Source organism: Ursus americanus, chromosome 17, assembly GCF_024610735.1.
Source record: "Ursus americanus isolate L20-20 chromosome 17, mUrsAme1.1.p, whole genome shotgun sequence".
Classification (NCBI taxonomy): domain Eukaryota; kingdom Metazoa; phylum Chordata; class Mammalia; order Carnivora; family Ursidae; genus Ursus; species Ursus americanus.
The window spans coordinates 19,224,259-19,251,911 of record NC_142143.1 but is presented as its reverse complement, the minus strand read 5'-3'; the positions used below and the strand labels follow the sequence as shown (position 1 = coordinate 19,251,911).

The window sequence follows — 27,653 nt, the reverse complement described above, 5'->3', positions numbered from 1 at the left end:
CCTTTTCACAACATTCTTGAAGAATATCAATCAGCTTCATATCACTTCCCAGCGCTTAGCCCTCAACAGCTTCCCATCATCTTAGAATAACATTCAGAGTCCTTACCATGACCCCGGGGCTCCCCGCGACTTCCTCCCCCATAAGCACACACGCACTCGTGCTCACTCCTCTCCAGTCACACCTGCTTCCTTGCAGTTCCTCTCATACATTGCCAACGTAAGGCCTTTGACTTTGCTGATCCTCTGCTTGTAAATTTCCTGGCCCAAATATTCCACTTCATCCAGATCTCTGTTCAAGTCCCCTTCCCAGAGTACCCCGTCTCAAGGAGGCGGCTCACCTCTCTTTGAGTCCTGGATCCAACTTTCTTCACAGCATTCATCACCCTAGACTCTTTTTATTGCCCTCCACAGTCTGTAAGTTTCATGCAGGAGGGGAGTTTTCTGTTTTATTTGTCACCACATTCACCATGCCTGCAAAGTCGCCCGTTAGGTTGAAGGTAATCAGTAACTATGAATTGAATCAACGAATCCTTGATTCATATTAGATACTAAGCTTCTTGAAGGTTAGTGAGTTATTTTTTCATCTTTGTATCCCCATCACCTGGCATAGTTCCTGACACTTAACAATTAAAAAAAAATTTTTGTGGGACACCTGAGTGGCTCAGGCGTTGGACTCTTGATTTTGGCTAAGGTCATGACCTCAGGGTTGTGGGACCTAGCCCGGTGGCACAGGGCTCCCTGCTGGGTGTGGAGGCTGCTTGAGATTCTGTCTCTCTGGCTCCTTCTGCCCACCCCACCCCCACCAATTTGTGTGTGTGTGTGTGTGTGTGTGTGTGTGTGTGTGTGTGAAGAAAGAGGGAACTTGGACTGACACTAGAAAGGGGGGCAATTTGCATGTGGGTGGGGTGAGAATAGAGTGAGTTGCTTGTATTTATAAGTAGGAAATTCTTTTTAGTTTGAAAATGGTTGATAGAGCTATATGGTGCTTCCCACTTCGGGGCAATCATCAGCAAATGAAGCTGCCAAAAAGTTAGCCCTAATAATTAAAAGTACCTAGTAAAATGTAATGACTTTTTATCATCCTACTTCTTCCTTTCAAATATTATATTTAAATATTGTGAAGATAAAGGAAGTAACAGTCTCCTTTATTGGTGCATTCAGTGTCTTCAGGTTCTAAGTCCTGGTTAATTTTTCCAAGCAATGGGCCTGGAATCTAATAAACCTCAGCCTGGGCAAGCAGATAATTTTGCATATTGTCAGCTTGTCAGTCCCCCCTTCCCCCATAAACCATGACTCCAGGCTTTGGAATGACGGAATTTCTTGTATCCAGTGATTTAGAGAAGAGCACTCCATCAAGCTTATATTATCATGTAGGTCTTCTTTGCATTGTTTTCATTCCTTTGAGCATCAAATGATTATGCACTGGTGTAAATTCATAAATTAGTTTAGAGAAGGATGTTAGACAACTTGGAATTTTCCATGGTGAACTTAATTGGTAGAGATGTAAATAAAGGAAATGTAGATGTAAGTTGATTTCCTAGACACAATCCTACCCTAGAAACAACTGTCTACAAACAGCCTCAACAGCTTCTAAGTCACAAGCAAATGAACAATTACTTTCTATTCCCGTTGCAGTTTCCAGGAAGTGCGTTATTTACCAGGAGGCAAGTGAGGAGGTAGCTGGGATGGGGCAGGACCAGAACCATGTTGCTTCAGCCACACGGTACAGAATCATGTGGTGGGAGTTGGGTGGGCAGACTATTTTGCAAGGTTGGGAGGCAATCGGTTTCACCAATTCACTTATTCATTCTCCAGTTTCCTGAATCAGCACCCAAATATAGCTACGCCAACCAAATACTGCTCCCTCAGCCTTTGTGCAGTGAGATCATTTAGTGTGAACTTAAAAAAATAAAAATGAAAAGAGTCTACCCACAGTTTCTCTTGGTACCCCCTGGGCGTTATGTTCATCTGGATTCCAATGTCAGGCAGAAGATGTGATGTGATATTTATTAATGATGTAACATATTAGCTCAGAGACTGAAAGACTTAAAAGAACATTTTAAGGTAAAAGAGCCTTTCATTTTTATTGGTGATAATGGGCAACCACTACTATTCTTTTTTTTTTAAATTAAAGCATAATTAACATACAGTGTCATGTCGGTTTCAGATGTGCAATATAGTGATTCAACAGTTCTATACATTAGTCAGCGCTCATCATGATAAGTGTGCTCTTGATCTGTTTCACCCATTCCCCCACCCACCTCCCCCTGGCAACCACCAGTTTGTTCTCTGTAGTTAGGAGTCTGGTTTTTTGGTTTGGTTTGGTTTGTCTCTTTTCTTTGTTCATTTACTTTGTTTTTTAAATTCCGCATATGAATGAAATCATATGGTGTTTGTCTTTCTATGTTTTATTTGTGTCACTTAGCATTATACCTTCTAGGTCCATCTTTGTTGTTGCAAATGACAAGATCTCATTCTTTTTTATGACTGAGTAATCTTCCAGTGTGTGTGTGTGTGTGTGTGTGCGCGCGCGCGCGTGTGTGTGTGTGTGTGTGTGTGTGTGTGTGTGTGTGTAGCCCATATCTTGTTTATCTAATCCATGGACACTTGGGTTGCTTCAATGTCTTGGCTATTGTAAATAATGCGGTAACAAACATGGGGCGCATATATTTTTTCGAATTAGTGTTTTAGTTTTCTTTAGGTAAGTGCCCAGTAATGATATAACTGGATTGTATGGTAGTTCTATTTTTAAGTTTTTGAGGAACCTCCATATTGTTTTCCACAGGGGCTGCACCAGTTTACGTTCCCACCAACAGTGCAAGAGGCTTCCCTTTTTTCCACATTCTCACCAACACTTGTTATTTCTTGTCTTTTAATTCTAGTCATTCTGACAGGTGAGAGGTTATATCTCATTGTGGTTTTGATTTGCATTTCCCTGATGATGAGTGATGTTGAACATCTTTCCATGTGTCTGTTGGCCATTCTTTGGAAAAATGTCTATTCAAGTCCTCTGCTTATTTTTAATTAGATTATTATTATTTTTTGGTGTTGAGTTATATAAGTTCTTTATATATTTTGGAATATTAACCCCTTATGGGATATATCATTTGCAAATATCTTCTCCCATTCAGTAGGTTGTTTATTGATGGTTTCCCTTGCTGTGCAAAATCTTTTTATTTGGGATTAGTCTCAAATAGTTTAATTTTTTTTTTATTCTTAAAAGTTCTTAGAAGTGTCACATCTTTATTTGCTGCTTAGAAAATTTTCTTGAAATATTCTTGAGTGAGAGGTGCCTGCGTGGCTCAGTTAGCTAAGCGTCTGCCTTCAGCTCAGGTCATGATCTCTGGGTCCTGGGATAGAGCCCCACTTCGGGCTTCCTGCTCAGCAGGGAGTCTGCTTCCCCCCCCGCCCCTCCCCACTGCTCATTCTCTCTCTATAAATAAATAGAATCTTAGAAAGAAAGAAATATTCTTGAGTGAAATTTCACTATATGTAGTTAGGTACCATTTTGCCACTTAATGGGAATAAATCACACACTGAACATCCCTACCTGATAGATCGGGTACTTTGTGACTCAGATTGTATCTAACACGTAGTAGGTATCTCTTAAATATTTTGTTGATGAGAAGATAAATTTCATGGTATTTGTGGAGTCAAATAAAAAAAATTTTAAAGATGGTTACATTTAATCAAACGGCTGGTTATGAATGCAGGACACTAATATTTCCCCAAATTTTTGTAGTGTAGCCACTGCTTATGTTGTAGTGCCAGGTGTAGGAATGTAGGCCCATCGGTGCTCGTGCACTGATGGTAGGTGTTGTCGACTCTAATCCTGAAAGAAAATCAGACTTACTATGATAGTATTTGTCAAAAGTGTTTTACAATTCGGTTATGGCATTCGAGGAGTTACGAGGTCCTGCCTAGCTTACGCTTTGCTGGTATACAAGAAAGGTGTGATGCTGTCTTTTCATTACCGTCATGGTTCATCCCCATGGCGTGCTGGAACCAGCTGCTGCGTGCTTCTGAGAGACGAGTGTGTACATTTCTTACAGTTCAATGTTCAGCGACCTACATTTGGCAGCTTGAACTTTGACATGTTGGGAGCATTTACACCATGGAAATTGGCCTGTGCTACAAATCAGGCTCCCTCTGGAGCACATCAGTGTTCATTCTCTGCCCGCACCTGCAGTCATTCTAACTGCTCCGCTCCTCGCCTGCTGTAGGGCACACCGGAGACAGGGAAGTCAGGGAGTCAGATATCTGGACTGTGTTAACAACAAAATTTAACTGAATAAAATTTTAAAGATCTTACTGGCTTTATTCATGGATTCATGAATTGGGCAATATCCAGTCTAGCAGACAGAAAGGAGCTCTGAGGAACTGTACAAAACGAAAGACTTATAGGCAGAAGGGAGAAGGGACAAGGAAGTTATACCTGGCAAATAGCCAATTGATTATTGCAAGCCTGCTTTCCCTATTGAGGGCAGGGGGTCTTATCAGGCAGATTACATAACTAATGCTGATCGGCTGATTCCTGAATGACTGGTTTAAGATTCCATTTCCAGGAGAGCTGAAACTATAATTAAGTCTCAGTTTGGTGACATGGGGCTTAGCATAAGCAACTCCATTTTGGGTGTGTTGTGTTTAATAACTGGAATATAGATTCATTTCCTTGATAACCTATGACCTTGAACAAATTATGTAACCTCTCTAATACCACTTTCTTCCTTAGTAAAATGGGGTTGAAATAAGACTCACCTCCAGGTTGTGAGGGTAAAATGAAATGATGTATGGTAACCACCTAACAGTGTCTGGTATGTAGTAAATGCTTAGTAAGTGGTATTTACTAAGTTTGGCGGGTTTTTTTTTTTTCATTTCTAGTACTGATATTCATTCAACAAATACATATGGAATGGCTATTTACAAAGCAGATTTGATTCTGCCTTATGGTTTTATTTTTATTTTATTTTTTATTATTTTAATTTTATAAGATTTTATTTATTTATTTGAGAGAGGACAGCATGAGCAGAGTGAGGGGCACAGGGAGAGGAAGATGTGGACTCCCCACTCAGGAGGTGGGGCTCAATCCCAGGACCCTGAGATCATGACCTGAGCAGAAGTCACTTATTAGGCTGAGCTACCCAGGTACCCCGTGTGGTTTTAAATGTACAGATAAACAAGAATAAAGTACCACCCTGAAATTCTGAGCTTTCAGATCACATGTTTGATGTCATGGGGACTGTACATCTGGGCCCTTGACAACATGTCTTGGTTCGCTGTCCGTGGGCAAGTAGTTCCAGAGTCTGCTCGACTTATCTCCTATCAGGGCACCTTCTTCCCTCCAACTACTTACCTATCCCCATAAATATCCTCCCTCTTCCATTTCCTTCCTTTCTCCACAAATAAGCAAACAATCCCCCTGGCATGTGGCAGGTGCTGTCAGGCCTGTGATCACAAGTACTCTTGCATGACTCACTTGGAAGCTGCCTTTTTACATCCTGAGGCCAAGAACAGAAGGCTTGATTTCTATGTGAGATCTGATCTTTGGGCCAAAGTGCTGCCTGGGGGGTAAAAGCTGTCTCTACCTTTTTCCATGACTGGTTCCGGTCCCCTCCTCTTACCCACGTCGTGCTCAGAAAGACATCCCACACATTGTGCAGCCTTTTCCCCCTCAACATTCCTTTGGGGAGAAAAATGGTTATTTGTAGGAGAAATGATCGCGTGAAATTCTAAACCCTCCAGATTCTCACAGGTCCAAGTGCCGCTGAGATTGAAATAGAAATGGAAGTATTTGTTGTAAGGGGGAATCTTAACCTCTTGATACTCTTCAAATACTAAGTGTGCACAATCTGAAAGACTTATGCACACATGGACTTCTTGTGGAATTCCTCAGAGCATTTGAAGTGTGCCTTTCAACATGATCGGTGTTTCAATACTGAACTTTCAGAGCTGTTTTGAAAAGGGGAAGCACTTAAGACGGGTACGAGTTGTTTCATGTTGAGAACTCTTTGGCCGTCAGTTTTAAACTACTGCTTTATGGGACGATGTAAAAATGTAAACCTTGGTATGAATGAGTAGAACACAGAACACATCAAACACTACTTTCCAGCTCATTTAATTAATTTTTTCCAGCTCATTTAATTAATGAATTGATTGACCGCACCAGAAACATGCCCTGTTAAAATACTTTATCACAATTAATATATCCTTGATACCCTATTGCTTCCATAAATTCTGATAGGCATCAATACTATTGCTCAGTTTCCCACCGTCCTGTTGTCAGCAGTGGAAACTCTTGTGGATAAATCAGATTATTAAAAAAAATTAAATGATGTGTTTATGTATATTTAAAATCCAAATAGTTGCTTTTTCAAACTTGATTTTAGACTCCCTCCCCCCAAAATAGTCACATTCAGTTCTTAATGAGAATGAACACACACCAAGTTTTTCGGGCTTGATCATTTGAAAAACACCACTCTCATTCACTTTAAATATTTCCTAGCTTTCTACAATGGAAAAAAATTAAATGTAATCTCTCATGGTAGAAAAATGAGTTTTAGATTTTTCAGAGCTAGAATGAAAACACTTTACAATAAAATCAGACCAAGTCTTTATAATTCAAAGTGGCCAAACACACAGAAGAACCACCATAATAAAATTGCCAGTCACGTGCCTCCCCGAGGTCTGAGCAGAATTCCTTTTTAATAATGTGGACATTCCTCTTTGTCAGTGACACAGGAACAACACCTCCAGAGAGTGGGATTTTTGGATTTATGATAAACTTCTCTGCATTTCTTGGTAAGTACACAATTATTATTAATAATAAATGAAAAACTCATAGTCTCGAGTGAAGTGTGTTGTTTACAGTTTGTATATAATTTTTCATTATTTTTTAGCAGACTTTATTTTTCAGGACAGTTTCAGGTTCACAGCAAAATTGAGCAAAAGGTAGAGATTTCTCATATATGCCCAGCCCCCCACCCAGGGTCTCCCCCACTATCGTCATCCCCCACCAGAGCTGTACATTTGTTACAGTTGCTGAGCCTACATTGACATGTCATTATCACCCAAAGTCCACAGTTTACATTAGGGTTCGGTCTCGGTGTGTATAATTTTGTTTTAAAGGTTGATTTATTTGAGAGAGAGTGTGTGCGAGCGTGGGAGGAGGGGCAGAGGGATAAGCTTACACAACACCCAGAAGCTAAACAGTAAAGAAATTGGCAGATTTAGTAGATAAAAAATTTAAAGCTTCTAAGTGATGAAAGGTACAAAAAGCGAAGTTAATGTGCATAATGTGTGAAAAGCAACTGCAAATTAAAAACGAATAGACAAACTCGAGAGAAAAATCGGAAGAAATTTAAATGCAATTTTCAGAAGAAGAAATGCAGATGACCAGCAGACATACTGAAAGTTGCTCAATCTCAGTAATGGCCAGAGAAATGCAAATTAAACCAACAGGTTGCCATTTCTCTTTCACTGGATTGGCAATAATTAAAAAGGCAAGGGCATGCAGAATTGCTTTCAGACTCTGCTGTGACAGTAAAAATGCTACAATACAGTGTTGGAGCAATTTGCGGATACTTCTTGGCATTTTAATTGTGCACGGTTTTTGCTCCAGTAGTATTACTTCTAGGAATCTGTCGTCCAGAAGCACTGAAGGTGTGCCAGGGACTGTGTACAAGGCTCTGCACTGAGCATTGTAGCAGGAAAAACACAGACAGTGTAGACCTCCAACATTTGGGGAGTGACGAAATATATACCCTGATAAGGGCCACTAAAAACAACGAAGTAGACTTCTTTGCACCGACACGGTACGATCTCCGTGGTGATTTCCTTTACGTGAAACAAAGCAAGTCACAGAACACATGCACAGTAGCATTTATGTGAAAAGGATAACAGGTTGGGGTGTGTGTGTGTGTGTGTGTGTGTGTGTGTATCCATCACACTGAAGAGAGAGTAAGATGGGGTGAGGAAGGACCGGGTGGGTGAGTGGGAGACTCTGGCAATTAGGAAATCGAAATACATATTTTAAAAAAGCAATGCAGAACTTTCCCTGTGTTTTTGTTCTAAAAGGTCAAATAATAAATTTCATCCAAGTACCTTTCCTTTCCAGGTGCAGCCACAATGTACACAAGATATAAAATAGTAGAGAAGCAAAATCAAACCAGCTATTTCAGCACGCCTGTTTTTAACCTGGTGTCGCTAGTTCTTGGATTGGTGGGATGTATCGGAATGGGCATTGTAGCCAATTTCCAGGTATGTCCTGAGGTTGGTTGTGTTCTTGGGGATGATGGAATATGTGTGTCTTGTGGAGAGAAGCAAGAACACAAGAGGAATGCTTGTGCCAGTATCAAGTAATTGATGCATTTATAAAAGTTGGGATAGTTTGCTTCTTAGAAACAAATCTTTCTCATTTGAAAGTCAGTCCTGCCTGGCACTGGGGAGAGGTGGGTGCATGTTTGCAGGATTATGAGAAAGGACGTTGAGCTCCGTGCTCTGGGCTCCGCATTGCTCCGTGTTCATTAACGTGGTTGATGGGTTGCAAGATCGACTTCAGTCATTGTAATAGTTTCATTAAGAGCATGAGAATATTTGGGGCACCTGGGTGCCTCGGTCGGTTGAGCCTCTGACTCTGGATTTCGGCTCAGGTCATGATCTCAGGGTCCTGAGATGGAGCCCAACTGGGCTCCATGCTCAGCTCGGAGTCTGTTTGTCCTTCTCCCTCTGCCCCTCCCCCCGCTTGAGCGCGCGCGCTCTCTCTCTCTCTCAAATAAATAAATAAAATCTTTAAAAAAAAAGAGTGTGAGAATATTTGAGTGTATGAGCGTGTGTGTTTACCAATTCACAGAGCGGCATCTGATCTCTTCCTTTGGCAGGTGAGGATGTGGGTAATGGGGGTGAAATTATTTGCTCAGGCTTACTCAGCTCATTCATTACGGAGCCAAAACATAGCCCCATTGGAGCAAATTAACTTCTATGGTGACTCCTGTGGAGTCTGCTCGATATGTTCTTACTGTGCCAAGTGTTTGAAGAAACCCGACTTGTTTCATTCTAACTTGTGGATGCCTGTTCATCCCGAGGTCTCTTTCAGGAAGGCACGGGAACTGTTTGTCCGTGGAGACAAAATTTAATATTTTAAAAATATTTCTTGTATTTCAGATTTGTACTAGTTATCGTACTCTCCTCCTAGGGTTATTGTGAGGATTCCACAAGCCGATGCGCACTGACCAGCAGGCCTTCCGTGGCAGCCGCCGTGGCCGTCATCATTACAGGCTAACACTGCGCTGGTCCTGCTCTCTCCACCACTATTTTTTTTTTTCAAGATTTTGTTTATTTGTCAGAGAGAGAGAGTCCACACAAGCAGGGGGAGCGGAGGCAGTGGGAGAAGGAGAAGCAAGCTTCCTGCTGAGCAAGGAGCCCCACCCAGGACTGGATCCCAGGAACCCGAGATGATGACAGAGCTGAAGGCAGACGCTTAAGCGACTGAGCCACCCAGGCGCCCCCTCTCTGCCACTGTTGTTTCTTTGCGGCCGCACAAAGGAAGTTACTCCAGGAGGACTTTTTGTTCTGCCTAGGAGTACCCCTTTAACTTTTTTCCCCCGCCAGAAGCGGGCTGATCTTGCGTGATGCTTATTTTCACAAAAAGGTGTCCCCTGGGCCACCGGCGGGCTGCTAGGGCATGCGTCCTGTCCCCCCGCCGCAGCCGCAGCTCTGGGCGCTGCACCTGGTACTGATCTGCAAGGGTAATCTGGCCTCCGCTGGTACCACGGCTTTCCGTCCATCTGCCAGTGCCCCCTCCTGCGAGAAGTCAGGACAGTCACTGTCAGAGAGTCCTGTCCCACCTGCACACGTGGTCTCATAGAATCACCTTTTCTGCACTGCGCATGGGGTTGCCATCTGTCCGTAGGGACATAGTACAGTGCTCTGGGGACTCTGTGCTGTTGTGAGGGGTGGGGTGGCAGACCTCCTTCCTTATACTGCATTCAGGATGACCTGCAAGGCAGGGATAGTGTCTTGGTTCTTAGGGCTAAAGTGTTTTCTTTCTAGAGAAAGAGTGTGGGAGCAGGGGGCGCAGAGGGAGAGGGAGAGAGAGAGAGAAAAGTCTCAAGCAGGCTCCATGCAGGGCTCGATCCCACGGCCCTGAGATCATGACCTGAGCCAAAATCAAGAGTCCCACGCTTAATTGAGCCACCCAGGCACCCCTCAAGTTTTCATTTTTGAATATTATAAATCCACAATTATTGTTTCCTTGTTAACACTGAAAGGTAGAAAGGTGAGAGGCAGGTTGGAACAAGTCTACAGGGCTTTATGGAGGGCACTGTGCGAATAGATTGCTTCGGGCTCCATTTTACTTTCCTACCCTTATTGTCCCTTTCCGGCAAAATAAGACAAAGGCTGTAACACATGGGTGCAGGTGACATTGGTCGCATGGTGGAAACTCTTTACACTTTATGATTGTATGCATTTGGCTTTTCATGACAACCAATTTGCTGAAAATTTCCTATGTGACAGAATTTATGAAAACATTCAGTGCTTTAACTTCTATAATCCACTGACGACCTTAGAAGTCGGGTGGTATTATTTTCTTCGTTTGCCAGTGGAGAGATGGAGGCCCAGAGGGGTTCATACTTGCCCAAGATCATCTGAGCACAGAAAAGCAGAAGTGGACTTTGAATTGAAGCCATCTGTCTAGAACCTATGGGAAAGAGTTAACTTCAATGTCAGAATGGGGAAATCTCTGAGAGAAAAAAAAGCATGTATACAATTCACAGTTCTCACGCCGGAAAGCACGATGGGAAGAAAAATGGAATTGGAGAGGTGAGGGGAAGACGTGGAAGGATAGAATCATTCGTAGATGGTGGGTATGGATTATTCAATGGGGGAAGAGTATACACTATGTGATATCCTATCAGTTTATTCTCCAAATAACTCACGGAGTGAGCACAACAGCTGTCAGCTTGTAAACCAGAAAGGGCAGGAGTTAGAAAGAACACTTAGAAGTCAGATCATTGAACTTGTGGTTCTCTTGAAGGTTTCTATGAAGTGATTGCATCTTAACAAAAACCAGAAAGAGAATCTTAAACTTTCCTGAGAGCAAAGTATTTGCCTTGTCATTGTTCCCATAAATATATCTTTACAACTTCCTTGTTTGATATCCTGTAATTCATTTTCACCATGCCGTGAGCAAACCAACTTGAGCTGTTCCTTCCCGAGGAATTGGAGGTGTGCGGGCAAGAGAGCTCTGGCTGTCTCTGGGAGGTTTCCTTGCGTTGGAGCAAATTGCACTCATTAGAAGTTCGAGGAGCTGTCCGTCCTGAGCTGGTTGGGTGGGAAGGCTACTTCTTGGTGTGTCCCCACCAATGTCTCTCAATGCTTTACTTTCCTTCAAGAAATTTCCCCTTTTGGAAAAGTCAAGTTTTCCAAGACTTAACCCTTTCAGTATTCTAGGTTTCTTTTAACTACCTTTTAAATTAACAAGAGAGTTTCAAAAAAAGAGATCCAAAAAGGGTGCCGGGTTTTCATTTTTATCCTCTATCTAAAAGTCATGTCTGATTAAGAATCATTTCCCTTTGAGGGGCGCCTGGGTGGCACAGCGGTTGGGCGTCTGCCTTCAGCTCAGGGCGTGATCCCGGCGATCTGGGATCAAGCCCCACATCAGGCTCTTCCGCTATGAGCCTGCTTCTTCCTCTCCCACTCCCCCTGCTTGTGTTCCCTCTCTCACTGGCTGTCTCTATCTCTGTCAAATAAATAAATAAAATCTTTAAAAAAAAAAAGAATCATTTCCCTTTGAAAAGACATCTTTGATGAGAGAGTATGTACTTCACAGGGGAAAAGTACATCCAGATACAACTGCTGACTCAAGGACCTTCTGATCTGGTGATGTCAGGGCTAATGTGGGGGCCCATGAAGTTTGCAGATGAAGATCCTAAAGGATATGTTGAATCCGGGGCACCGGGGAGGGGGTGGGGGAGTTGAGGAAGCACATTCCGTCATAGTGCAATTGGAAGAAACAGAATATATAAATTCAGGGTGTTGATGTACTTAGCATAAAAAAAAATAGCTTGTGGAAAGCATCAAGAATCTCAGAACATTATTCCTGAAAATGACTCATTAGCAGCGGATGCCTTGCCTTTTGTTCATTTTCCCTTGCCCAAAAGTGCCTAACATTCAAAAAAGGGGAAAAGATCTGTGTCTTTATTCTTTTATTTTATTGGTTTAATATTGGTTTTATATTTGGTTTAATACTATTGGTTCAATATTGTGTTTTTCCCAATGACACTGAGGTGTCATTGACATACAACCTTGTATTAGTCTAAGGTGTGTAACATAGTGACTTGATACATGTATATATCGCAAATCACAATAAGTTCGTTAACATACATCACCTCACATAGTGACAATTTTTTGTCTTGTGACGACAGCTTTTAAAATTTACTGTCTCAACAACTTTCGAATATGCGATACGCATTGTTAATTATGGTCGTCATGCTGTACATCCACGGACCTTATATCTGGAAGCTTCAGTCTTTAATCCCCTTTCCCGCATCCTCCATCCCCACCCCTACCCCTCACCTCTGGCAACCATTGATCTGTTTTCTGTATCGGTAAGTTCAGGTTGTTTTGTTTTGTTTTAAAGATTCCACATGTCAGTGAGATCATACAGTATTTGTCTTTCTCTGTGTGACTCATTTCATTTAGCACGATGCCCTCAGTATCCATCCATGTTGTCACAAACAGCATGATTTTTTTTCTTTTTATGGGTGAATAACAATCTGTGCGTGTGTGTGTGTCACATTTTCATCATCCATTCATCCTTTGATGGACACTTAGGTTGTTTCTGTGTCTTGCCTATGTAAATAATGCTGCAATGAACATGGGGGTGCAGTTATCTTTTTGAGGTAGTGATTTCATTTCCTTTGAATTATTGCTATTTTTCATTGTAGTGAAATACATGTATAACATAGAATTGGCCATCTTAGGGGTCCCTGGGTGGCTCAGTCAGTTAAGCATCTGCCTTTGGCTCAGGTCATGATCTCAGGGTCCCGGGATCGGGCCCCGTGTGGGGCTCCCTCTCAGCAGGGAGCCTGCTTCTCCCTCTCCCTATGCCCACCCCCCTCAGGCTGGCTTTCTCTCACTCTCTCTCAAATAAATAACATCTTTTTAAAAATTGGCCATCTTAACCATTTTTAAGTGTACCATTCAGTGGGTTTTTAAAAATTCTTTTGAAGGTATATAAATATTTTAAATGTATTTTATTTTTCATATGTAATTTTCCTAAATCTATATGCCCGTCTTAAGTATCCTAGGAATACAGAATCTATATCTAATAAGTGACTAGTTGATTTTCCATGTTGCAGAATGTTAATGCAGCCATATTTTATTATAACATAAATCAAGTAGTGGATTTTCCCCTATGTTACTAGGTTTGATACCAGGAAATAAGTTTCCTTAGAAAATAAGTTTGACCCAGGGTCCTGAGATCAAGCTGGGTGGCTCAGCTGGTTAAGTGTCTGCCGTCAGCTCAGGTCATAATCCCAGGGTCCTGGGATCAGGCCCTGCATCGGGCTCCCTGCTCAGTGGGGAGTCTGCTTCTCTCTCTACCTACCGCTCCCCCTGCTTGTGCTCTCTCTCTCTCAAATAAATCAATCAATCAATCAATAAAATCTTTTAAAAAAAGAGAAAAGAAAAGAAGTTTGAAAGTTTTTTTTTTTTAATTTCCTTTCCCATGTGGACAATAAAGATTTGATAACAGTTTATTTGTGAGCAGATGGAGAACACCCTGGTTTTGGGCAAGCCTGGGCGGCCCAAGTCAAAGAAAAATCTGGGAGGTACAGGGTGTGGATAGTGAGCTGGGGCCAGTAGGGGTCTGGGGCCCAAACCAGGCTCTCTGGGACAATACTTTAACTTGCCCCTTTGCAAAGCTCACGTTTTCAGGTTCAAGCAGAGACTCCATTGTTCAATCCAACATCACTGTTAAACCAGAAGATAGATGCCCATTGCACATTAGGAAAGAGCCTGAAGTGAGCTCCTTGCATGGTCCATTGTGAGCATATTTGTCATCAATACCAGAGTCTGTGCCTAGACGGTGCACGGGTGCCTTCTGGGTGAAATGCTGGTTAGAGGATGGGGGAGCGGGGCTTTGACTTGAATCTGCCTTCGCATGGCAAGGACAGTGTCTTTTTTTTTTTTTAAGATTTTATTTATTAATTTGACAGAGACAGCCAGCGAGAGAGGGAACACAAGCAGGGGGAAGTGGGAGAGGAAGAAGCAGGCTCCCAGCGGAGGAGCCCGATGTGGGACTCGATCCCAGAACGCCGGGATCACGCCCTGAGCCGAAGGCAGACGCTTAACGACTGCGCTACCCAGGCGCCCCAGGACAGTGTCTTTACTTAGATTTGTGTGTCCCTGTGGGGTGCCTGGGGGAAGACAAAGAGATTATTGGGGAGCAGGGAGCCTGAAAACCCCAAGCCACACTTGGCATGTTCATGGAACCGGTTGTATACTTTTAAATGAAATTGATCATGTAATCTTCACTGCAAACCTGGAAGGCAGAAATTATTACACCCATTTTACAGATACAGAAATTGAGGTTGTAAACTAAGGTCACAGAGCCCAGTGGCAGAGTTGAAATTTTTTACCCCGTTGTGCCAGACTTCAGAGCCCATGATACTCAATTCTCCTACCTCTGAGGCAGACATCACTCTGTCCCTGTCCAGCGTGCCCACGTTTGCTGTGGAACAACTAAGGGCATTTACTTGAGGGTCTGGAAGGCATTTCTCTTGGTAGTCTTCTGCAGGTAACCGCCTTTTCCAAGGAGTGGTGGGTGCACCTGTGATGACCGTGGCTTTGAGTGGCCCAGCGTGGGTGGGGGCGTGGTTCTTGCTGCGTGCAGACTCACGCAGAGTAACAGCTGTTTGTGACTCTCTCTCCAGGAGTTAGCTGTCCCCGTGGTCCACGATGGCGGTGCCCTTTTGGCTTTTGTCTGCGGTGTGGTCTACACGCTCCTACAGTCCATCATCTCTTACAAATCATGTCCCCAGTGGAACAGCCTGTCCACGTGCCACGTGCGGTTGGCCATCTCTGCCATTTCCTGTGCAGCCGTGGTCCCCAGTATCCTTTGCACGTTTGTCAGTGTCTTCACAGACTTGACTCTTCTCCCACTCCCCCAAACGAGCATGAAAAAAAGCAAATGTTAACAACCTGGTTTCCACATGCTTCAGAAGAACAATTGGGAGACAAGGATAAATCGTTAAGAAAATATCTCAACATTGTCTGGTTAGATCAAAACAATCTTTGGGGGGGAATGTGTGCAAGGAGAATGGAAACGTCGAAACACTTTAGTCTGTTTACTTTCCTTCCAACAAGGAAAGTTTCATAAGCCGTGTGAAAATATTTATTTTTCTTTGTAGTGCTTGGTCAAAGACACCAAATATTGATACTGTACTTAAAGTAACGGCCCTGGGAAGTCCCGAGAGCTCGTACTCTGCCTCACCCTGTACGTTGGTGATTTATTAGATGGTTCGATTAACTCGTCTGTGTTAAGAGGTTTTAAAAAGCTCTATCATTTATTTCCAAGTCAGTTGAAATATGTTTAGCCTTCTCCTGTTAGCCTTCTCTGATTCCAGTTTCAAAATGAAATCTCATCCCATTTTCTAAGTCAACAATGTGAAAAGAAAGTATCAATTTTTATGCTTGTGTGTTCTGGTTTAAAGGAAACGAAAGCGTGATCTTTCTCTCTTTCTTTCTAGAGGTACTTAACAGGAAAAAAAAAAAGCTGCGTCTTTAAGACGTGAAAAATTCCCCATCTTTCTTTTTTTTTTTTTTTAAAGATTTTTTATTTATTTATTTGACAGAGACAGCCAGTGAGAGAGGGAACACAAGCATGGGGAGTGGGAGAGGAAGAAGCAGGCTCATAGTGGAGGAGCCTGATGTGGGGCTCGATCCCATAACGCCGGGATCACACCCTGAGCCGAAGGCAGACGCTTAACCGCTGTGCCACCCAGGCGCCCCCCCATCTTTCGAAATACCATCTGCAGTCCTATCAGAGAAAACCTGCAGAGCCATCAAAAGATGGTGATTCCTGTCAGACGGTAGAAAAATAGCCACTATTTTATTAGCGGAGACGTTGTTAGTCTGGATTGGGCTGTGGTATGAAGTGGACAAGCTTGAGTGAAAATGCACTGTGCGCTTCTGAATAGTAAGTTTTGCGTTTCTCTTTTAAATCGGAGCTTCTAAGTACAGTTTTGGGCTTTGTTTTGGTGGGTTTTTTGTTTTTTGTTTTTTTTTTGTCTTACGGAAGGAAATTTTTAGTTACAAAATTTCCAAGAGCAGAGGAAGCAAATCCTGCTGTTGAGAAATTTAAACAAAATGCATAGCCTCGTTACAAAGTTAGTTCCTTCGCAATTTCCTTGTCCTATTTATGGATTGAAGACACTCCTGTTTCTCTCCAAATGTATCTACTTAAAACTTTTAGCTTGTGTTAGTTGTAAAAATTGTAGTAGCAGTGTTTGTAGTGTTAAAAGCCAAAGTTTCTTGGTGTAGGGAAACCTTTGCTTGCTTCCAACTTGAGACACCCATCTCTAGATGTTAAAATCAGAGAGAATTTTAGCAAGAATAAGCATTTCAGACCTCAGAGTTTCACATGTAAATAGTTCCCATTTCTAGGCGGTTCTTAGGAGCCATGCCAAGGGAGAGCATCCCCAAACAGAAACAGGTCATGTCCCTGTATTAAATTACCTCGAATGAATTCATCCATATGGAAGCATCTTTTGTCCAAGCATTAGCATGGTATTTATATTTCTTTACAAAGATTTCAAAATATCTTTAAAATGCCCTTGTCTCTTCTTACTGCAATATTTCTGTGAAACATCCTTAACTTGACTAATGAAGAAACTGAAACACAAATGAGGCAGTTGCTAGGATCCTGCTTCTGAGCCCTCCCTGCGAGACTGTCCATCTTGCACCTGGCTCCCAACGCTTTCAGAAGCCTTCACAAAATCACGAACAGTGTGAAGCCCAGGTTCCTTTGCTTGAGACACAGTCTGAGACTGCCTCTTGAGTATTTTTTTTTAACGATTTTATTGATTCACTTATTTTAGAAAGAGAGAATCTCAAACAGACTCCTCACTGTGCTCGGAGCCCCATGTGAGACTTTGACCTCATGACCAATGAGATCACGACCTGAGCTGAAACCAAGAGTCGGACGCTTCACTGACTGAGCCACCCGGGTGCCCCATGAGCCTGCCTGTTTTTTTGACCTCATTCTCACATGGTCTCCCCTGGACTTGCCTGTTTCCTGTTCTCTGCTTTTGCTCAGTCTCTTCTACCTGGCTGGGTTATCCTCCTCCACCTTGTTTTCTAGAGTTGAGCTGCCCAATACGGTAGCCACTAGCCGCATGAGGCTACTGAGCGCGTGAAATGTGGCTGGTCCACATGGGGACGTGCAGTTAAGTGTAAAAACCACACCGATTTCAAAGATGTAAGAAGAAAGAAAAGGAGAATGTAAAATATCTCATTATTCTTTTTATCAGTATTTGTTTTAATGATAATATTTTTGATATATTGGGTTAGATAAGATATATCATTAAAATTAATTTCATTTTGTTCTATTTATTTGTTTTTAAGATTTTATTTTTAAGTAATCTCTATACCCCAACATGTGGCCCAACCTCACAATCCTGAGATTAGGAGTCACGTGCTCTACCAGTTGAGACAGCCAGGTGCCCCTCATTTGGTTCTTTTTAGTTTTTTTTTAGTGTAACTGCTACAGTAGAATTTTTTTTTAAGGAGATAGAAGTTTATTGAATACACCCCAAGGGAGAAGCGGGTAGGGCAGCAGAGGAGAGGCTGCCTGGCTATCGTAGAATATTTTACCTTATGCATGTGGCTGGCATTAATTTCTGGGGTGACGCTGCTCTAGAGAGCTCCTCAAGCCTCCACTTACATTAGGCTCAACTCAGTGAAGCCTTTCCTGACCCCTCCAATCCCATTCCACTCTGAATTCATAATTTTCCCTCTGAGTCATCATCGTGCCCTATTCTTTTCTGTCTTAATACAGCATATTCCCTGGGCTTCATCCGACAAGGCTGTGATGTTTCCAAGACCAACACCGAGTCTGTTTTGCCAGAGTTTTCTCTGTCGCCCCGTTCCTCCCCATAGCATACCTGATACACAGAAGATAGAACTCAAGAACAAAGAATTAAGAGGCTTTTAAACTATTAGAAACAGAAATATGGTAATGACATGATCAGAAAATCTTTTCTTTTGAGAAACTGAGAAGTGTTAAGAATTGCAAAATATTGGGGGGTAGGGAGGGCAGGGAGAGGAGGTGCTGACTCTGAATTCAGGGGAAGTTCTAAACTTAGCATTGACTCAAAGCTTTGAGTTCATAACTGTTTGCAAAAGCATTTTAAGAGCATCTCATGTCTAGCTTTCTCTTTTGCCTTCCTAAGCTCCATGGAATGGCTGTCATCAGCCTCGTGCAGACGGCCCGTGGAGGCTCTAGCCTCAGTCCCCGACACTGTTTGGCCTCTCTGGGTATCCTCTAAGGTCAGAGGTAGGATGTATCTCTTTGATTTGTAAACCCTTTGGGCCAGAAAGGAACGACTCCGCTTGTACCCAATGACTTGATGGAATAAGTCTGTTTTTTAAAGACGGTAGTTTGAATCTGTAGCTTGTTTTTGTAGAGGGACCTTGGTAGTTTGTGATGCTTTGGTACTTGGAAATGTTAATTTTTCCTTAAAGCTGTTGCCTTGAAAATAGGATTTTAGGGAAAGAGTATTTTTATTCAATACTTTTATTTAGGGAAAATAGTATTTTAGGGGAAGAGTACCCATCTGCCATTTTGACCAAATTTAGAAAGCACAGTGGAACAAAATGGAGCCACAGATGAAAATTTGACCATACGTAACCGACAAAGTATTGGTGAGGAACCCCTGTAAGTCCATGTTATAATTTAAATGCTGTCACAATCGAACTCAAGTTTGAGATTATAAGAAGCTGATAGAACTGGTCTGATCGCAGAAATGTTGGTATTAACATTTTAGCTGTGTGATGATGATTGGAAGAATAGTCTTAACATTAAAAGACCTGGGTTTTTTTTTTGTTTTGTTTTTTGGTTTTTATTTTTTGTTTTTTTGTTTTTTTGTTTTTTTTTTTTTTTGGAGCTTCCTTAACAATTTCCCTTTCTTAGTGATTGCCTGTGCTTCGTTAATTTCTATAACCAAGCTGGAGTGGAATCCAAAAGAAAAGGTAAAATTTAACTCATCTTCAATATGATTGTTGAACCTGGTTCCTGGGGATTATTTTCAAAACTATTTTCAAAGTTTTGAATTCCTAATTGAATTTCCTCATCAAAAGAGGCCGGACACTTAATAGCAGGGGGCCGATGTGAATTCAGGTGTGTGGAGGTCAGAGGAGGCAGGGAGTGTTAAGCAGAGTGGATGAGATCCCTTTGTTTCAGGATGAACTGGAGAATAAACGTGGTCAGGGCTGTCTGTGCGGGCAGGGAGTTTGTATAGAGCGGTAAGAGGTAGGCAGAGAGGCTCCTACTTGATGTGGGCGACCAGAATGAGCTTTGGAAGGCTCGTGAACAGGCAAGTGCACTGAAAGAATATTAGCAGGTACATATTAGTCAGAAGCAATCCTGGGGTGAAGGGCTGAGGAGAGAGCCTGGAGTTAGGGAGGCAGGGAGAAGGCAGTTCTCTAGATTTCAAACCAAGGTTCGCCTGGGGGCTCCACATCACTCATCGGGGAAATGCAAATCAAAACCACAATGAGATAGCACCTCACACCTGCCAGAACGGCTAAAATCAACAACACAAGAAACAACAAGTGTTGGTGAGGATGTGGAGAAAGGGTAACCCTTGTTCACTGTTGGTGGGAATGCAAACTGGTGCAGCCACTGTGGAAAACAGTATGGAGGTTCCTCAAAAAGTTAAAAATAGAGCTAGCATATGATCCAGTAATAACAGTACTGGGTATTTACCCCCCAAATACAAAAACATTAATTCAAAGAGTTACATGCACCCCTATGTTTATTGCAGCATTATTTACAATAGCCAAATGATGGAAGCTGCCCAAGGGCCCATCCATGGATGAACGGATAAAGGCGGTGTGGTTTATATACACAGTGGAGTATTACTCAGCCATAAAAAGAATGAAATCTTGCCATTTGAAGCAACATGGTTGGAGCTAGAGAGTATAATGCTAAGTGAATAAGTCAGAGAAAGACAAAAAACATTTCACTCATATAAATATGGAATTTAAGAAACAAAACAAATGGACAAAGGAAAAAGAGAGAGACAAACCAAGAAACAGACTCTTGATTATAGAGAATAAACTGACGGTTATCGGAGGGGCAGCGAGTGGGGGATGGGTGGAACAGGTGAAGGGATTGAGGAGGGCGCTCGCTGTGATGAGCACCAGGTGACGTGTGGAAGTGTTGAATCGCTATATTGTGCACCTGAAACCAGTAAACACTTAACTATACAGAAACTAAAATTTAAAACTTTCAAAAAATGAATAAAAAAAAAGATTAGCCTAGGGTACAAGTACAAAGGGGAAATATTTATGGGTGCTGTCAAGTGACAGACACGAGAATAGAAGGACATGAATCAAAGAGGACTTCCAAATTTTATCTTGGGGGAAGCGAAGAATCTGTCCCCATGAGCAGAGGCAGCAGAGTCCCAAACAGGAATAAATCTGAGGCTGTAGTGAAACATTAAGGAGAACTGCCCAGTTACTGGTGGGACTAGACCGTGGGGGGCTGGAACTAACAGGGCATGGGGTAGAGTGATGGGTCATTTCCAGCCCAAACGTCAGAACACCAGGAATTGAATGTTTGGAGTTGAGATGGACTCCAGCCACGAGGTACGCAGAGCGGTGGCTCATCTAGACGCCATGTGGGGAATGAATGACGCCCAGGAGAGGACAGTTGGTGGGAGAACAGCCGTTTTTCAGGGGACGGGGGAGTTACTGATGTTTTTCACAAAGCAGTTTCAGTAAAATGTTGGCTTTAGAAGCCAATTGCAGAAGGGTGAAGAAATGGTGAGAGGGTGGTTCATTCATTCAGCTCTCAGTCCAATGTTGGGAGGGGAGAGAAGAGGAGAAATAACATGGTGGCTTAAGGGCCAAGCGGGATCGGGATTTTCCACATTCTGGCATGTGAGGGAAGCCTGCAGGAGACTACGCAGAAGGGGCGCCTGGGTGGCTCAGTCAGTGAAGACTCTGCCTTCAGCGCAGGTCACGATCTCAGGGTCCTGGGATCCAGTCCTGCGCCTGGCTCCCTGCTCAGAGGGGAGTCTGCTTCTCCCTTGGCCTTCTCACCCTGCTTATGCTCTGTCTCTGTCTCTCTCTCAAATAAATAAATCAAATCTTAAAAAAGAGAAAGAGAGAGACTACGGAGACACTGAAAATGGTGAGGAAGAGAAATCCAGGCAGAAATTAAAAAAAAAAAAAGTCCTTTCTGAAAGCGAGACCTCACATGGGGGCGGCTTCGGGTGTACTTTACGAGTTCGGCCACTAGGGGGCGATCTTCCACCACAAATCAAGCAAAAAACCAGCTGCTGGGAAGGATTTCTCTGTGTATCCCCCAGGCAATTAAAAATTGTTTTTCATTTCATTTTCTATCTTAAAAATGTGAAAAGTACCTCATTTTCTGCTCCAGCCATAAAGCACCATGCCGCTCCTGCATTGCGTTCTGTTCCCATTATCAATGAATGCACGCAAAACCCTTTACGTTAATTCACTGAGTGGAATAATTGCCCGGGTACTGCCCCAGACTTCCGTGGAGGGCTTGGGAGCTTGTACAGCACATTGCTGTGCATTGACTTCCTTGGTAGGGGTGGTGAGAGTTTTAATATCATTGCCCCATTTTACGTAGCAAGGGGATTAGAGCGTCGCCTGCGTTCCCAAAAGTGCAGGGGAGGAGTGTGCACTCCTAGTTCTGTGCGCTTTCATGAAATAGGCTAAAGAAACGATGAAGGATGAGGTGGATCTCCTGCTAATGTCCCCAAAAGGAGGTAGGGGCCTCCGTTCTCTACCCCCAGCATAGACTGATCAGGTTCTCCCCAGTGTGAGCTGGCCCAGGACAGGGATGGATGTGAACACGCATGCGGACAGCGAGGAATGGTGGCTGTGGTTTGATGCACCCAATGCATCTTCATGGATGAAAACTGGATCAGAGAGAGCACCTGTCCCCTTTCCATGGGGGACAGGTGCTCTCTCCACGCAACCCAGCCTATTTGTGTTCCGTGGGGACAGGTGCTCTCTCTCATTGATAATTATCTCATTGATAATTTCAACCTGCAGACGCAAGCCAGCTTATTTGTGTGTCATGCGTATAACCTAGCAAAGCAGAAAGGGAAGTCGAGGAAAAAAGAATAGGTCACTATTTGAAATCGGAGAACTGTTCACAGTCCACAGGCTTCATTGGGCATGTGGGCTCAAGTCAGAATGCAGACATGCAGTTTTCATTCAGTGTTTATTTTCTTGTATTGTATTTAAGTAGGTTCCACACCCAGCATGGAACTCACAACCGGGGCTTGAACTCACAACCCTGAGATCAAGACCTGAGCTGAGATCAAGAGTCGGATGCTTAACTGACTGAGGCACCCGGGTGAACTTTGGATGTTTAAAAATGCTTTGACAGTAATTCACCACATTTAAAAATCAGGAGAGATCACACCACACACACACACACACACACACACACACATGCACGCACGCGCTGGCGCACAGGCTTTTTTCTTAATCTCTTAAAGCAATATCGGGGTCATATTTTCCCATTTGGTGAAAATGGAATTGAGCTGATGAGGAGGGGGTTCCCCGTCCTCCCTCTCTTTTTGCAACCATCCGTTCCATTTATTTTTATCAATTGTTTGGCCTCCATAGGAGGAACCCCCAATTAAAGCCTTCCACTCTTGCCTTCCATTCTCTCACCTCTGCCCCCAATGAGATAGTTACCGTGTCCCTGTCTCCTTAGCCTTTGCTTTGTGGTTATGTTTACCTTATAGCATTAAGCAGAGCTGTGTTCCGAAAAGACATTTTCTATAGTAACAAGGAAACCCACAGCCAGTGGTGACAGCCAGTCCCCTCTGGGTGTGCACACTCGTTCTTTTTAATAAGGGCCCAAAAGCTGACTCAGTGGTTTTTAAGCATGCATTTCAACTTCGGGATTCCTAGCAGTGGGAGAGCAAGTCACACCTTGAGTGGGAAATTCTTTCTTCTCTTGAGTCAAAATTTGCTTCCCAGTCTCATCTTAAAACCAGAGTGTATGTGAGCCTGCAGAGCTTTTGGGAGAATTGTGTCCGTGTTCTCATTGGGCAGTGCCCTGGTGTTCATCCACCGGGCCTTGCTCACGGTGTGTTCTCAAGGGAGTTGATCTATGCTCACCCGACAACTGCCCTCTCTGGTCTGGCCAGCGTTTGATTTCAGTACATGCACTACAGTGAATGTATTCAGGCTAAATTCTGGTTCTTTATTGTTGCTTTTAGGATTATATATATCACGTAGTGAGCGCAACCTGCGAATGGACAGTGGCCTTTGGTTTCATCTTCTACTTCCTAACATTCATCCACGATTTCCAGGTAGGTATTTATCAGTTCATGTGTTACAAATTGCTGACAGTTAGGGTTAGGAGAACGCCATAGAACATTTCTTACACTTAAAAAAAGTAAGAGCACTATCTTTCTTTTCACTCTTACGTGTTTGAAAAAATACGTAAATATTATACAGTTTAGTTTATTCCCTAAGGGAAGCCTCGCTAACAGCTCTCCCAAACAATGAAATTTTCATATGTCCTCTGCCCCCTGGTTGCTCATAGTCATATATCCTGGTTATTAGCTTTCTGAGCAGGCCTCGCTTACTCGTTCCAAGTAATAGGCAATATGTCCTTTTAATAAACAAAAGTTTGTTGTTGAAAAATGTTCCCAAGGCAGAGAGAAGGTGGGACCTTATCAGGTTTGACAACAGAGAAAATTTTGCATTTTGAGACAAGTGAATTCTTAGCTAAAAGGATATAAAAAACCAAGAAAATTCTTCCAGACCCAACTCCAGCTCTGCCGAAACCGTAGTGAGGTCATCTCTGAGGGCAGGTGCAGAGCCGTGGGGCTTTCTGTAGCTGGCACCAGTTTGCCTTCTCCGGAACCTTTTTCTTCTGTTTTTAACAGAGTGTCACGCTAAGAATATCCACAGAAATCAATGATGATATTTGAAGAAAGAAGAATGATACCTCACTCAGTGAGAGTCGCAGACAATTTCTGGAAGTGGCAGGGAGGACAGACAGGGTTTCAGTGTGGCCCTGAGTGGAATGTATCTGCGGCACGTCCACGACTTGAATTTCTTTAAGAATTTCCAATAGTTGTACTATTTCCAAAGGTATGTTTTCCCAGAGAATGTACAGACTTATGACATTGTAGCAACGTTTTTATAATTTCCCAAGTAGACACTTTTTTTTACGTGAACAAATTCATTACGGAAAAGAGAAGGTATTACAGAAAATGGAGAGCTCTTATTTTTGCACAGATTCTGTTTTGTGTTTTCTTTGTGGGTAAGTGATTTGTGGGAATACACTAAGTGAGGAATTCACTAACAAGTAAAATCAGGGCATATTCATTTTTAAATTTTATTTTTAGAGAATGAATGGTCTAATTTTATATCATGAGAGCATTTATAAAGTTTGATTTCTAATGATCATAAAGATTTAGTTAACAAATGAACACTAACAAGGATACTCTGATTTTTAAGTGAACTGAGCAAAATGCTTCTATTGAAAGGCCTTACTCTCTCTATGCACATTAACTCTAAGTGAACACAGAAGACCTCAGTTTTTAAATTCCATCCCCCGTGGGCCTCCCTGCTCCCAGAGCCACAGCCTTTACCCTTGCTGCTAACTGGCATTCCATAGTGGGCCCAATTCCAGGTGGAATGAATTCAGCAAGACAGATTAGAAAAGCCTTAGAACAATAATAAAATGGAGGTGAGCACCTGACAAGGAAAACCCCACTGGAGTCCGGATTGTTGTCTTTGCTGGATAAGCAAGGAGGGAAAGTATCTCAGGGACCATTTGTGGAAGGCAGGATTATGGGAAGGAGACCTTTGGTTAATACCAAACCTCCACAAAAGCCAATCTGTGAAAAGCATTAAAAAGACCATTTGTAAAACCACCCTTTATTGTTACCAGTATAAAGTGATACACGTACAGTCTGACTCGGAAGCTGAAACTCACGTCTCGAATTCATTTCTTGCCACTAACCCTGTGGACAAGAACACAGGTCTGAGACCGAGGAGAAAGGGGAGGGGGCAGGGGGCAGGTTATCTGTTCCTCCTTTTAATGCCTGTGGCTGGACGTTTGCACACTGTACGAAATGGGAGTCAGTCCTTTGTTAAGCAAGACCTACAGACTCCACGTTTTCACCCAAAGCACAAATGACAAAGGAAAAGCAAATGCTTCTGGAGCAAGAAGTGGGCCTTGAAATGTTAAGGCTTAGATTTGAAAGTTGAAGAGAAGGCCTTCCTTTGAAGACCCTCAAGACCACAAATCTGCAGCCGGCCAAGTGGGTGCAGACCTCAAGGGCATATGCCAAGGGCAGAGCGGCCCACCTGGACAGCCTGGGAGGAAATCTGGGAGTGGTGAGCACTTCCTGGCTCCTCAGTAACTATCTGTCAAGTGAACGAAGCCGTCAGCCACAACTGCAATGACAAACCGTGTCCCCTGTGTGTCCGGCAGTGTGAACCCCATAACCGTGTCTGAGTCTGTTGCAACTTGTCGTAATGCTGTGGCTCCCCAAGTAACACTGGAAATGAAAGACTGATTGAAACTATGTCAAGCATTCCTTATTCTGAAGATGGGGGAGAAGTGTCACTTAGCTGCGCCATGGAACCTGTAGGAGAATGAATCCACGGTTGGGACTCACTTCGAACAGACTTTTCTTACCTGCACTTCTCATGGTGCATTGTCATTCTTCATTTCCTTATCTCTCTTGCAAGATAGATTGGGAGCTCCCTGTGGGCAGAGTATGGGCCTTAATCTTTAACTTTGTAACTCCAGCATTTACCAGGGTGCCTCCTGGTTCATAGTAGGTGCTTAATATCATTGAAGGCATGAATGGACGCGCGAACAAAGGAAGGCATGACTGGGCATGTTCGCAGTGCTGCGTAGTGAGAGTTACACTGGCACACTGTGTACTAGTTAAGTGATAAATGAAGAGTCTGTATCACCCAGTAATGTTGGCTGTTTTGCTTTGTGTACTGTAAACATTTCAGTTGTTTGGGCTTCACCACTCTATGACAACTCTCTTCAACCTCGACAGTTACCACCAAAATTGTTAGATGGGCTAGACAAAATGGTATACCTGGCTTGGCAAACTGAGAACGCCAAAAATCACTGCAGACAATCACATTCTGCGGATTCCATGAAACCTCTAAAGCTGGTCTCATCCACATTTCGGTATTATTTCTAATTTCCATGAACTTGCATTTCCTTGGGCCTCATGGCTGAAAGAGTAAAGTAAAATGAAATATTTCTTTATTTTAGTAATTTGTGTCTCGGTTCAATTGCAACATGTCGACTAGGTACGACTAGAAGTTTACATACCCAGGGAACAATCCTAGCTCCGCTTGGACCCCGTAAATAGAGTTTAAACCTTATGTTTTCTTAATTCTTGTAGCTTTGCATGTGGGCGCAGTGGTTCATCTTTGTAGAGACTCAAACATTAGTATCAGAAGTTTGCATCAGTGCAGACTCATGGAGGTGAAGGCACCAGAAATCCAACTCACACGTGTCGAAGAAGAAAGGGGCATCTATTAACTCAAGCCCGGGGTGGAGCTTACTTCAGGGATGGTTGGATCCAAAAGTGGTACCAGAACTCCATGTATTCTCTCCTTCTCCTAGCTCTACTTTTTCTCTCCGTTGGCATCATTCGCAGGCAGGTTTTCCCCTGATGGGAGTGAGATGGCTTCTAGGAGCCCGTGGGCTACAACCTGTCCAATGGAAAGAGGGGACCTCTCCAGAGTTCGCACAAGAGCCCGTGAGTTGAAGCTCTTTGTCTCCGATTGGCTGGCCTGGGTCACATGACCATCCCCGCTCAGGGAGGTCTGATGCTCTGATTAGTCAGCCCTGTGTCACGTGTCCCCCCGAGCAGGGAGGGGTCGGCACTGTCCGAAATGCCGGGCTGGTGGTGGGTGAAAGTTGTTTCTCAGAAGAGAGGAATGGGAAATGCGTCTGGGAGAGACACAGTGCAGTAGATCCCCAATCCCCCCTTCCCCACCCGCCAGGAAAGACGACTTAACTTGTTTCGGGGTAAAGCAAATTATACCTGCTGACAACCTTTTCAGGTTAAAAGACGTAAATGTAAACCATTTAGGTAATAAACATGCTTTCAGTTAACTTCAAAGTTATGCTTTTTCCAGCTTGTGTTTTTATTTAACCCCTGTGTTTGGTCAGGCAGTGATTTATCACATGTTTCAGACGAGGAAAAGAAGAGAGAAGCTCAGGGACGTGCCAGATGTTTTGCTGCTGGCTGGCAACCCGTTCCAGTCGGGGACTCTTGTTTTCCTGATTGCTAATCAAGTGGGTCTTTTTCCTTTCTTTCTTTTTCTTCTCTTCTCTCTTCTTTTCTTTTTTCTTTTCTTTTCTTTCTTAACACTAACAG

At 43.1% G+C, this 27,653-nt stretch overlaps 1 protein-coding gene across 2 annotated transcripts in view; it reads left to right on the top strand.

The window, feature by feature from the left end:
• The window catches only part of DRAM1 (DNA damage regulated autophagy modulator 1), a 37,422-nt gene extending 10,030 nt beyond the window's left edge, over positions 1-27,392 (top strand). Inside the window, exons 2-7 of one of the 2 annotated variants that reach the window (XM_087868814.1) lie at positions 6,731-6,798; positions 8,114-8,256; positions 14,934-15,111; positions 19,193-19,251; positions 23,496-23,588; positions 26,928-27,392. In XM_087868814.1, the coding sequence (XP_087724940.1) occupies positions 6,731-6,798; positions 8,114-8,256; positions 14,934-15,111; positions 19,193-19,251; positions 23,496-23,588; positions 26,928-27,038 (652 nt within the window). In that variant the 3' untranslated portion in view covers positions 27,039-27,392. Of the gene's footprint in view, positions 1-6,730; positions 6,799-8,113; positions 8,257-14,933; positions 15,112-19,192; positions 19,252-23,495; positions 23,589-24,170; positions 26,536-26,927 lie in introns of those variants that run through there. The other variant, XM_045779891.2, reaches the window with a different exon arrangement.
• Positions 27,393-27,653: the final 261 nt, after the last annotated feature.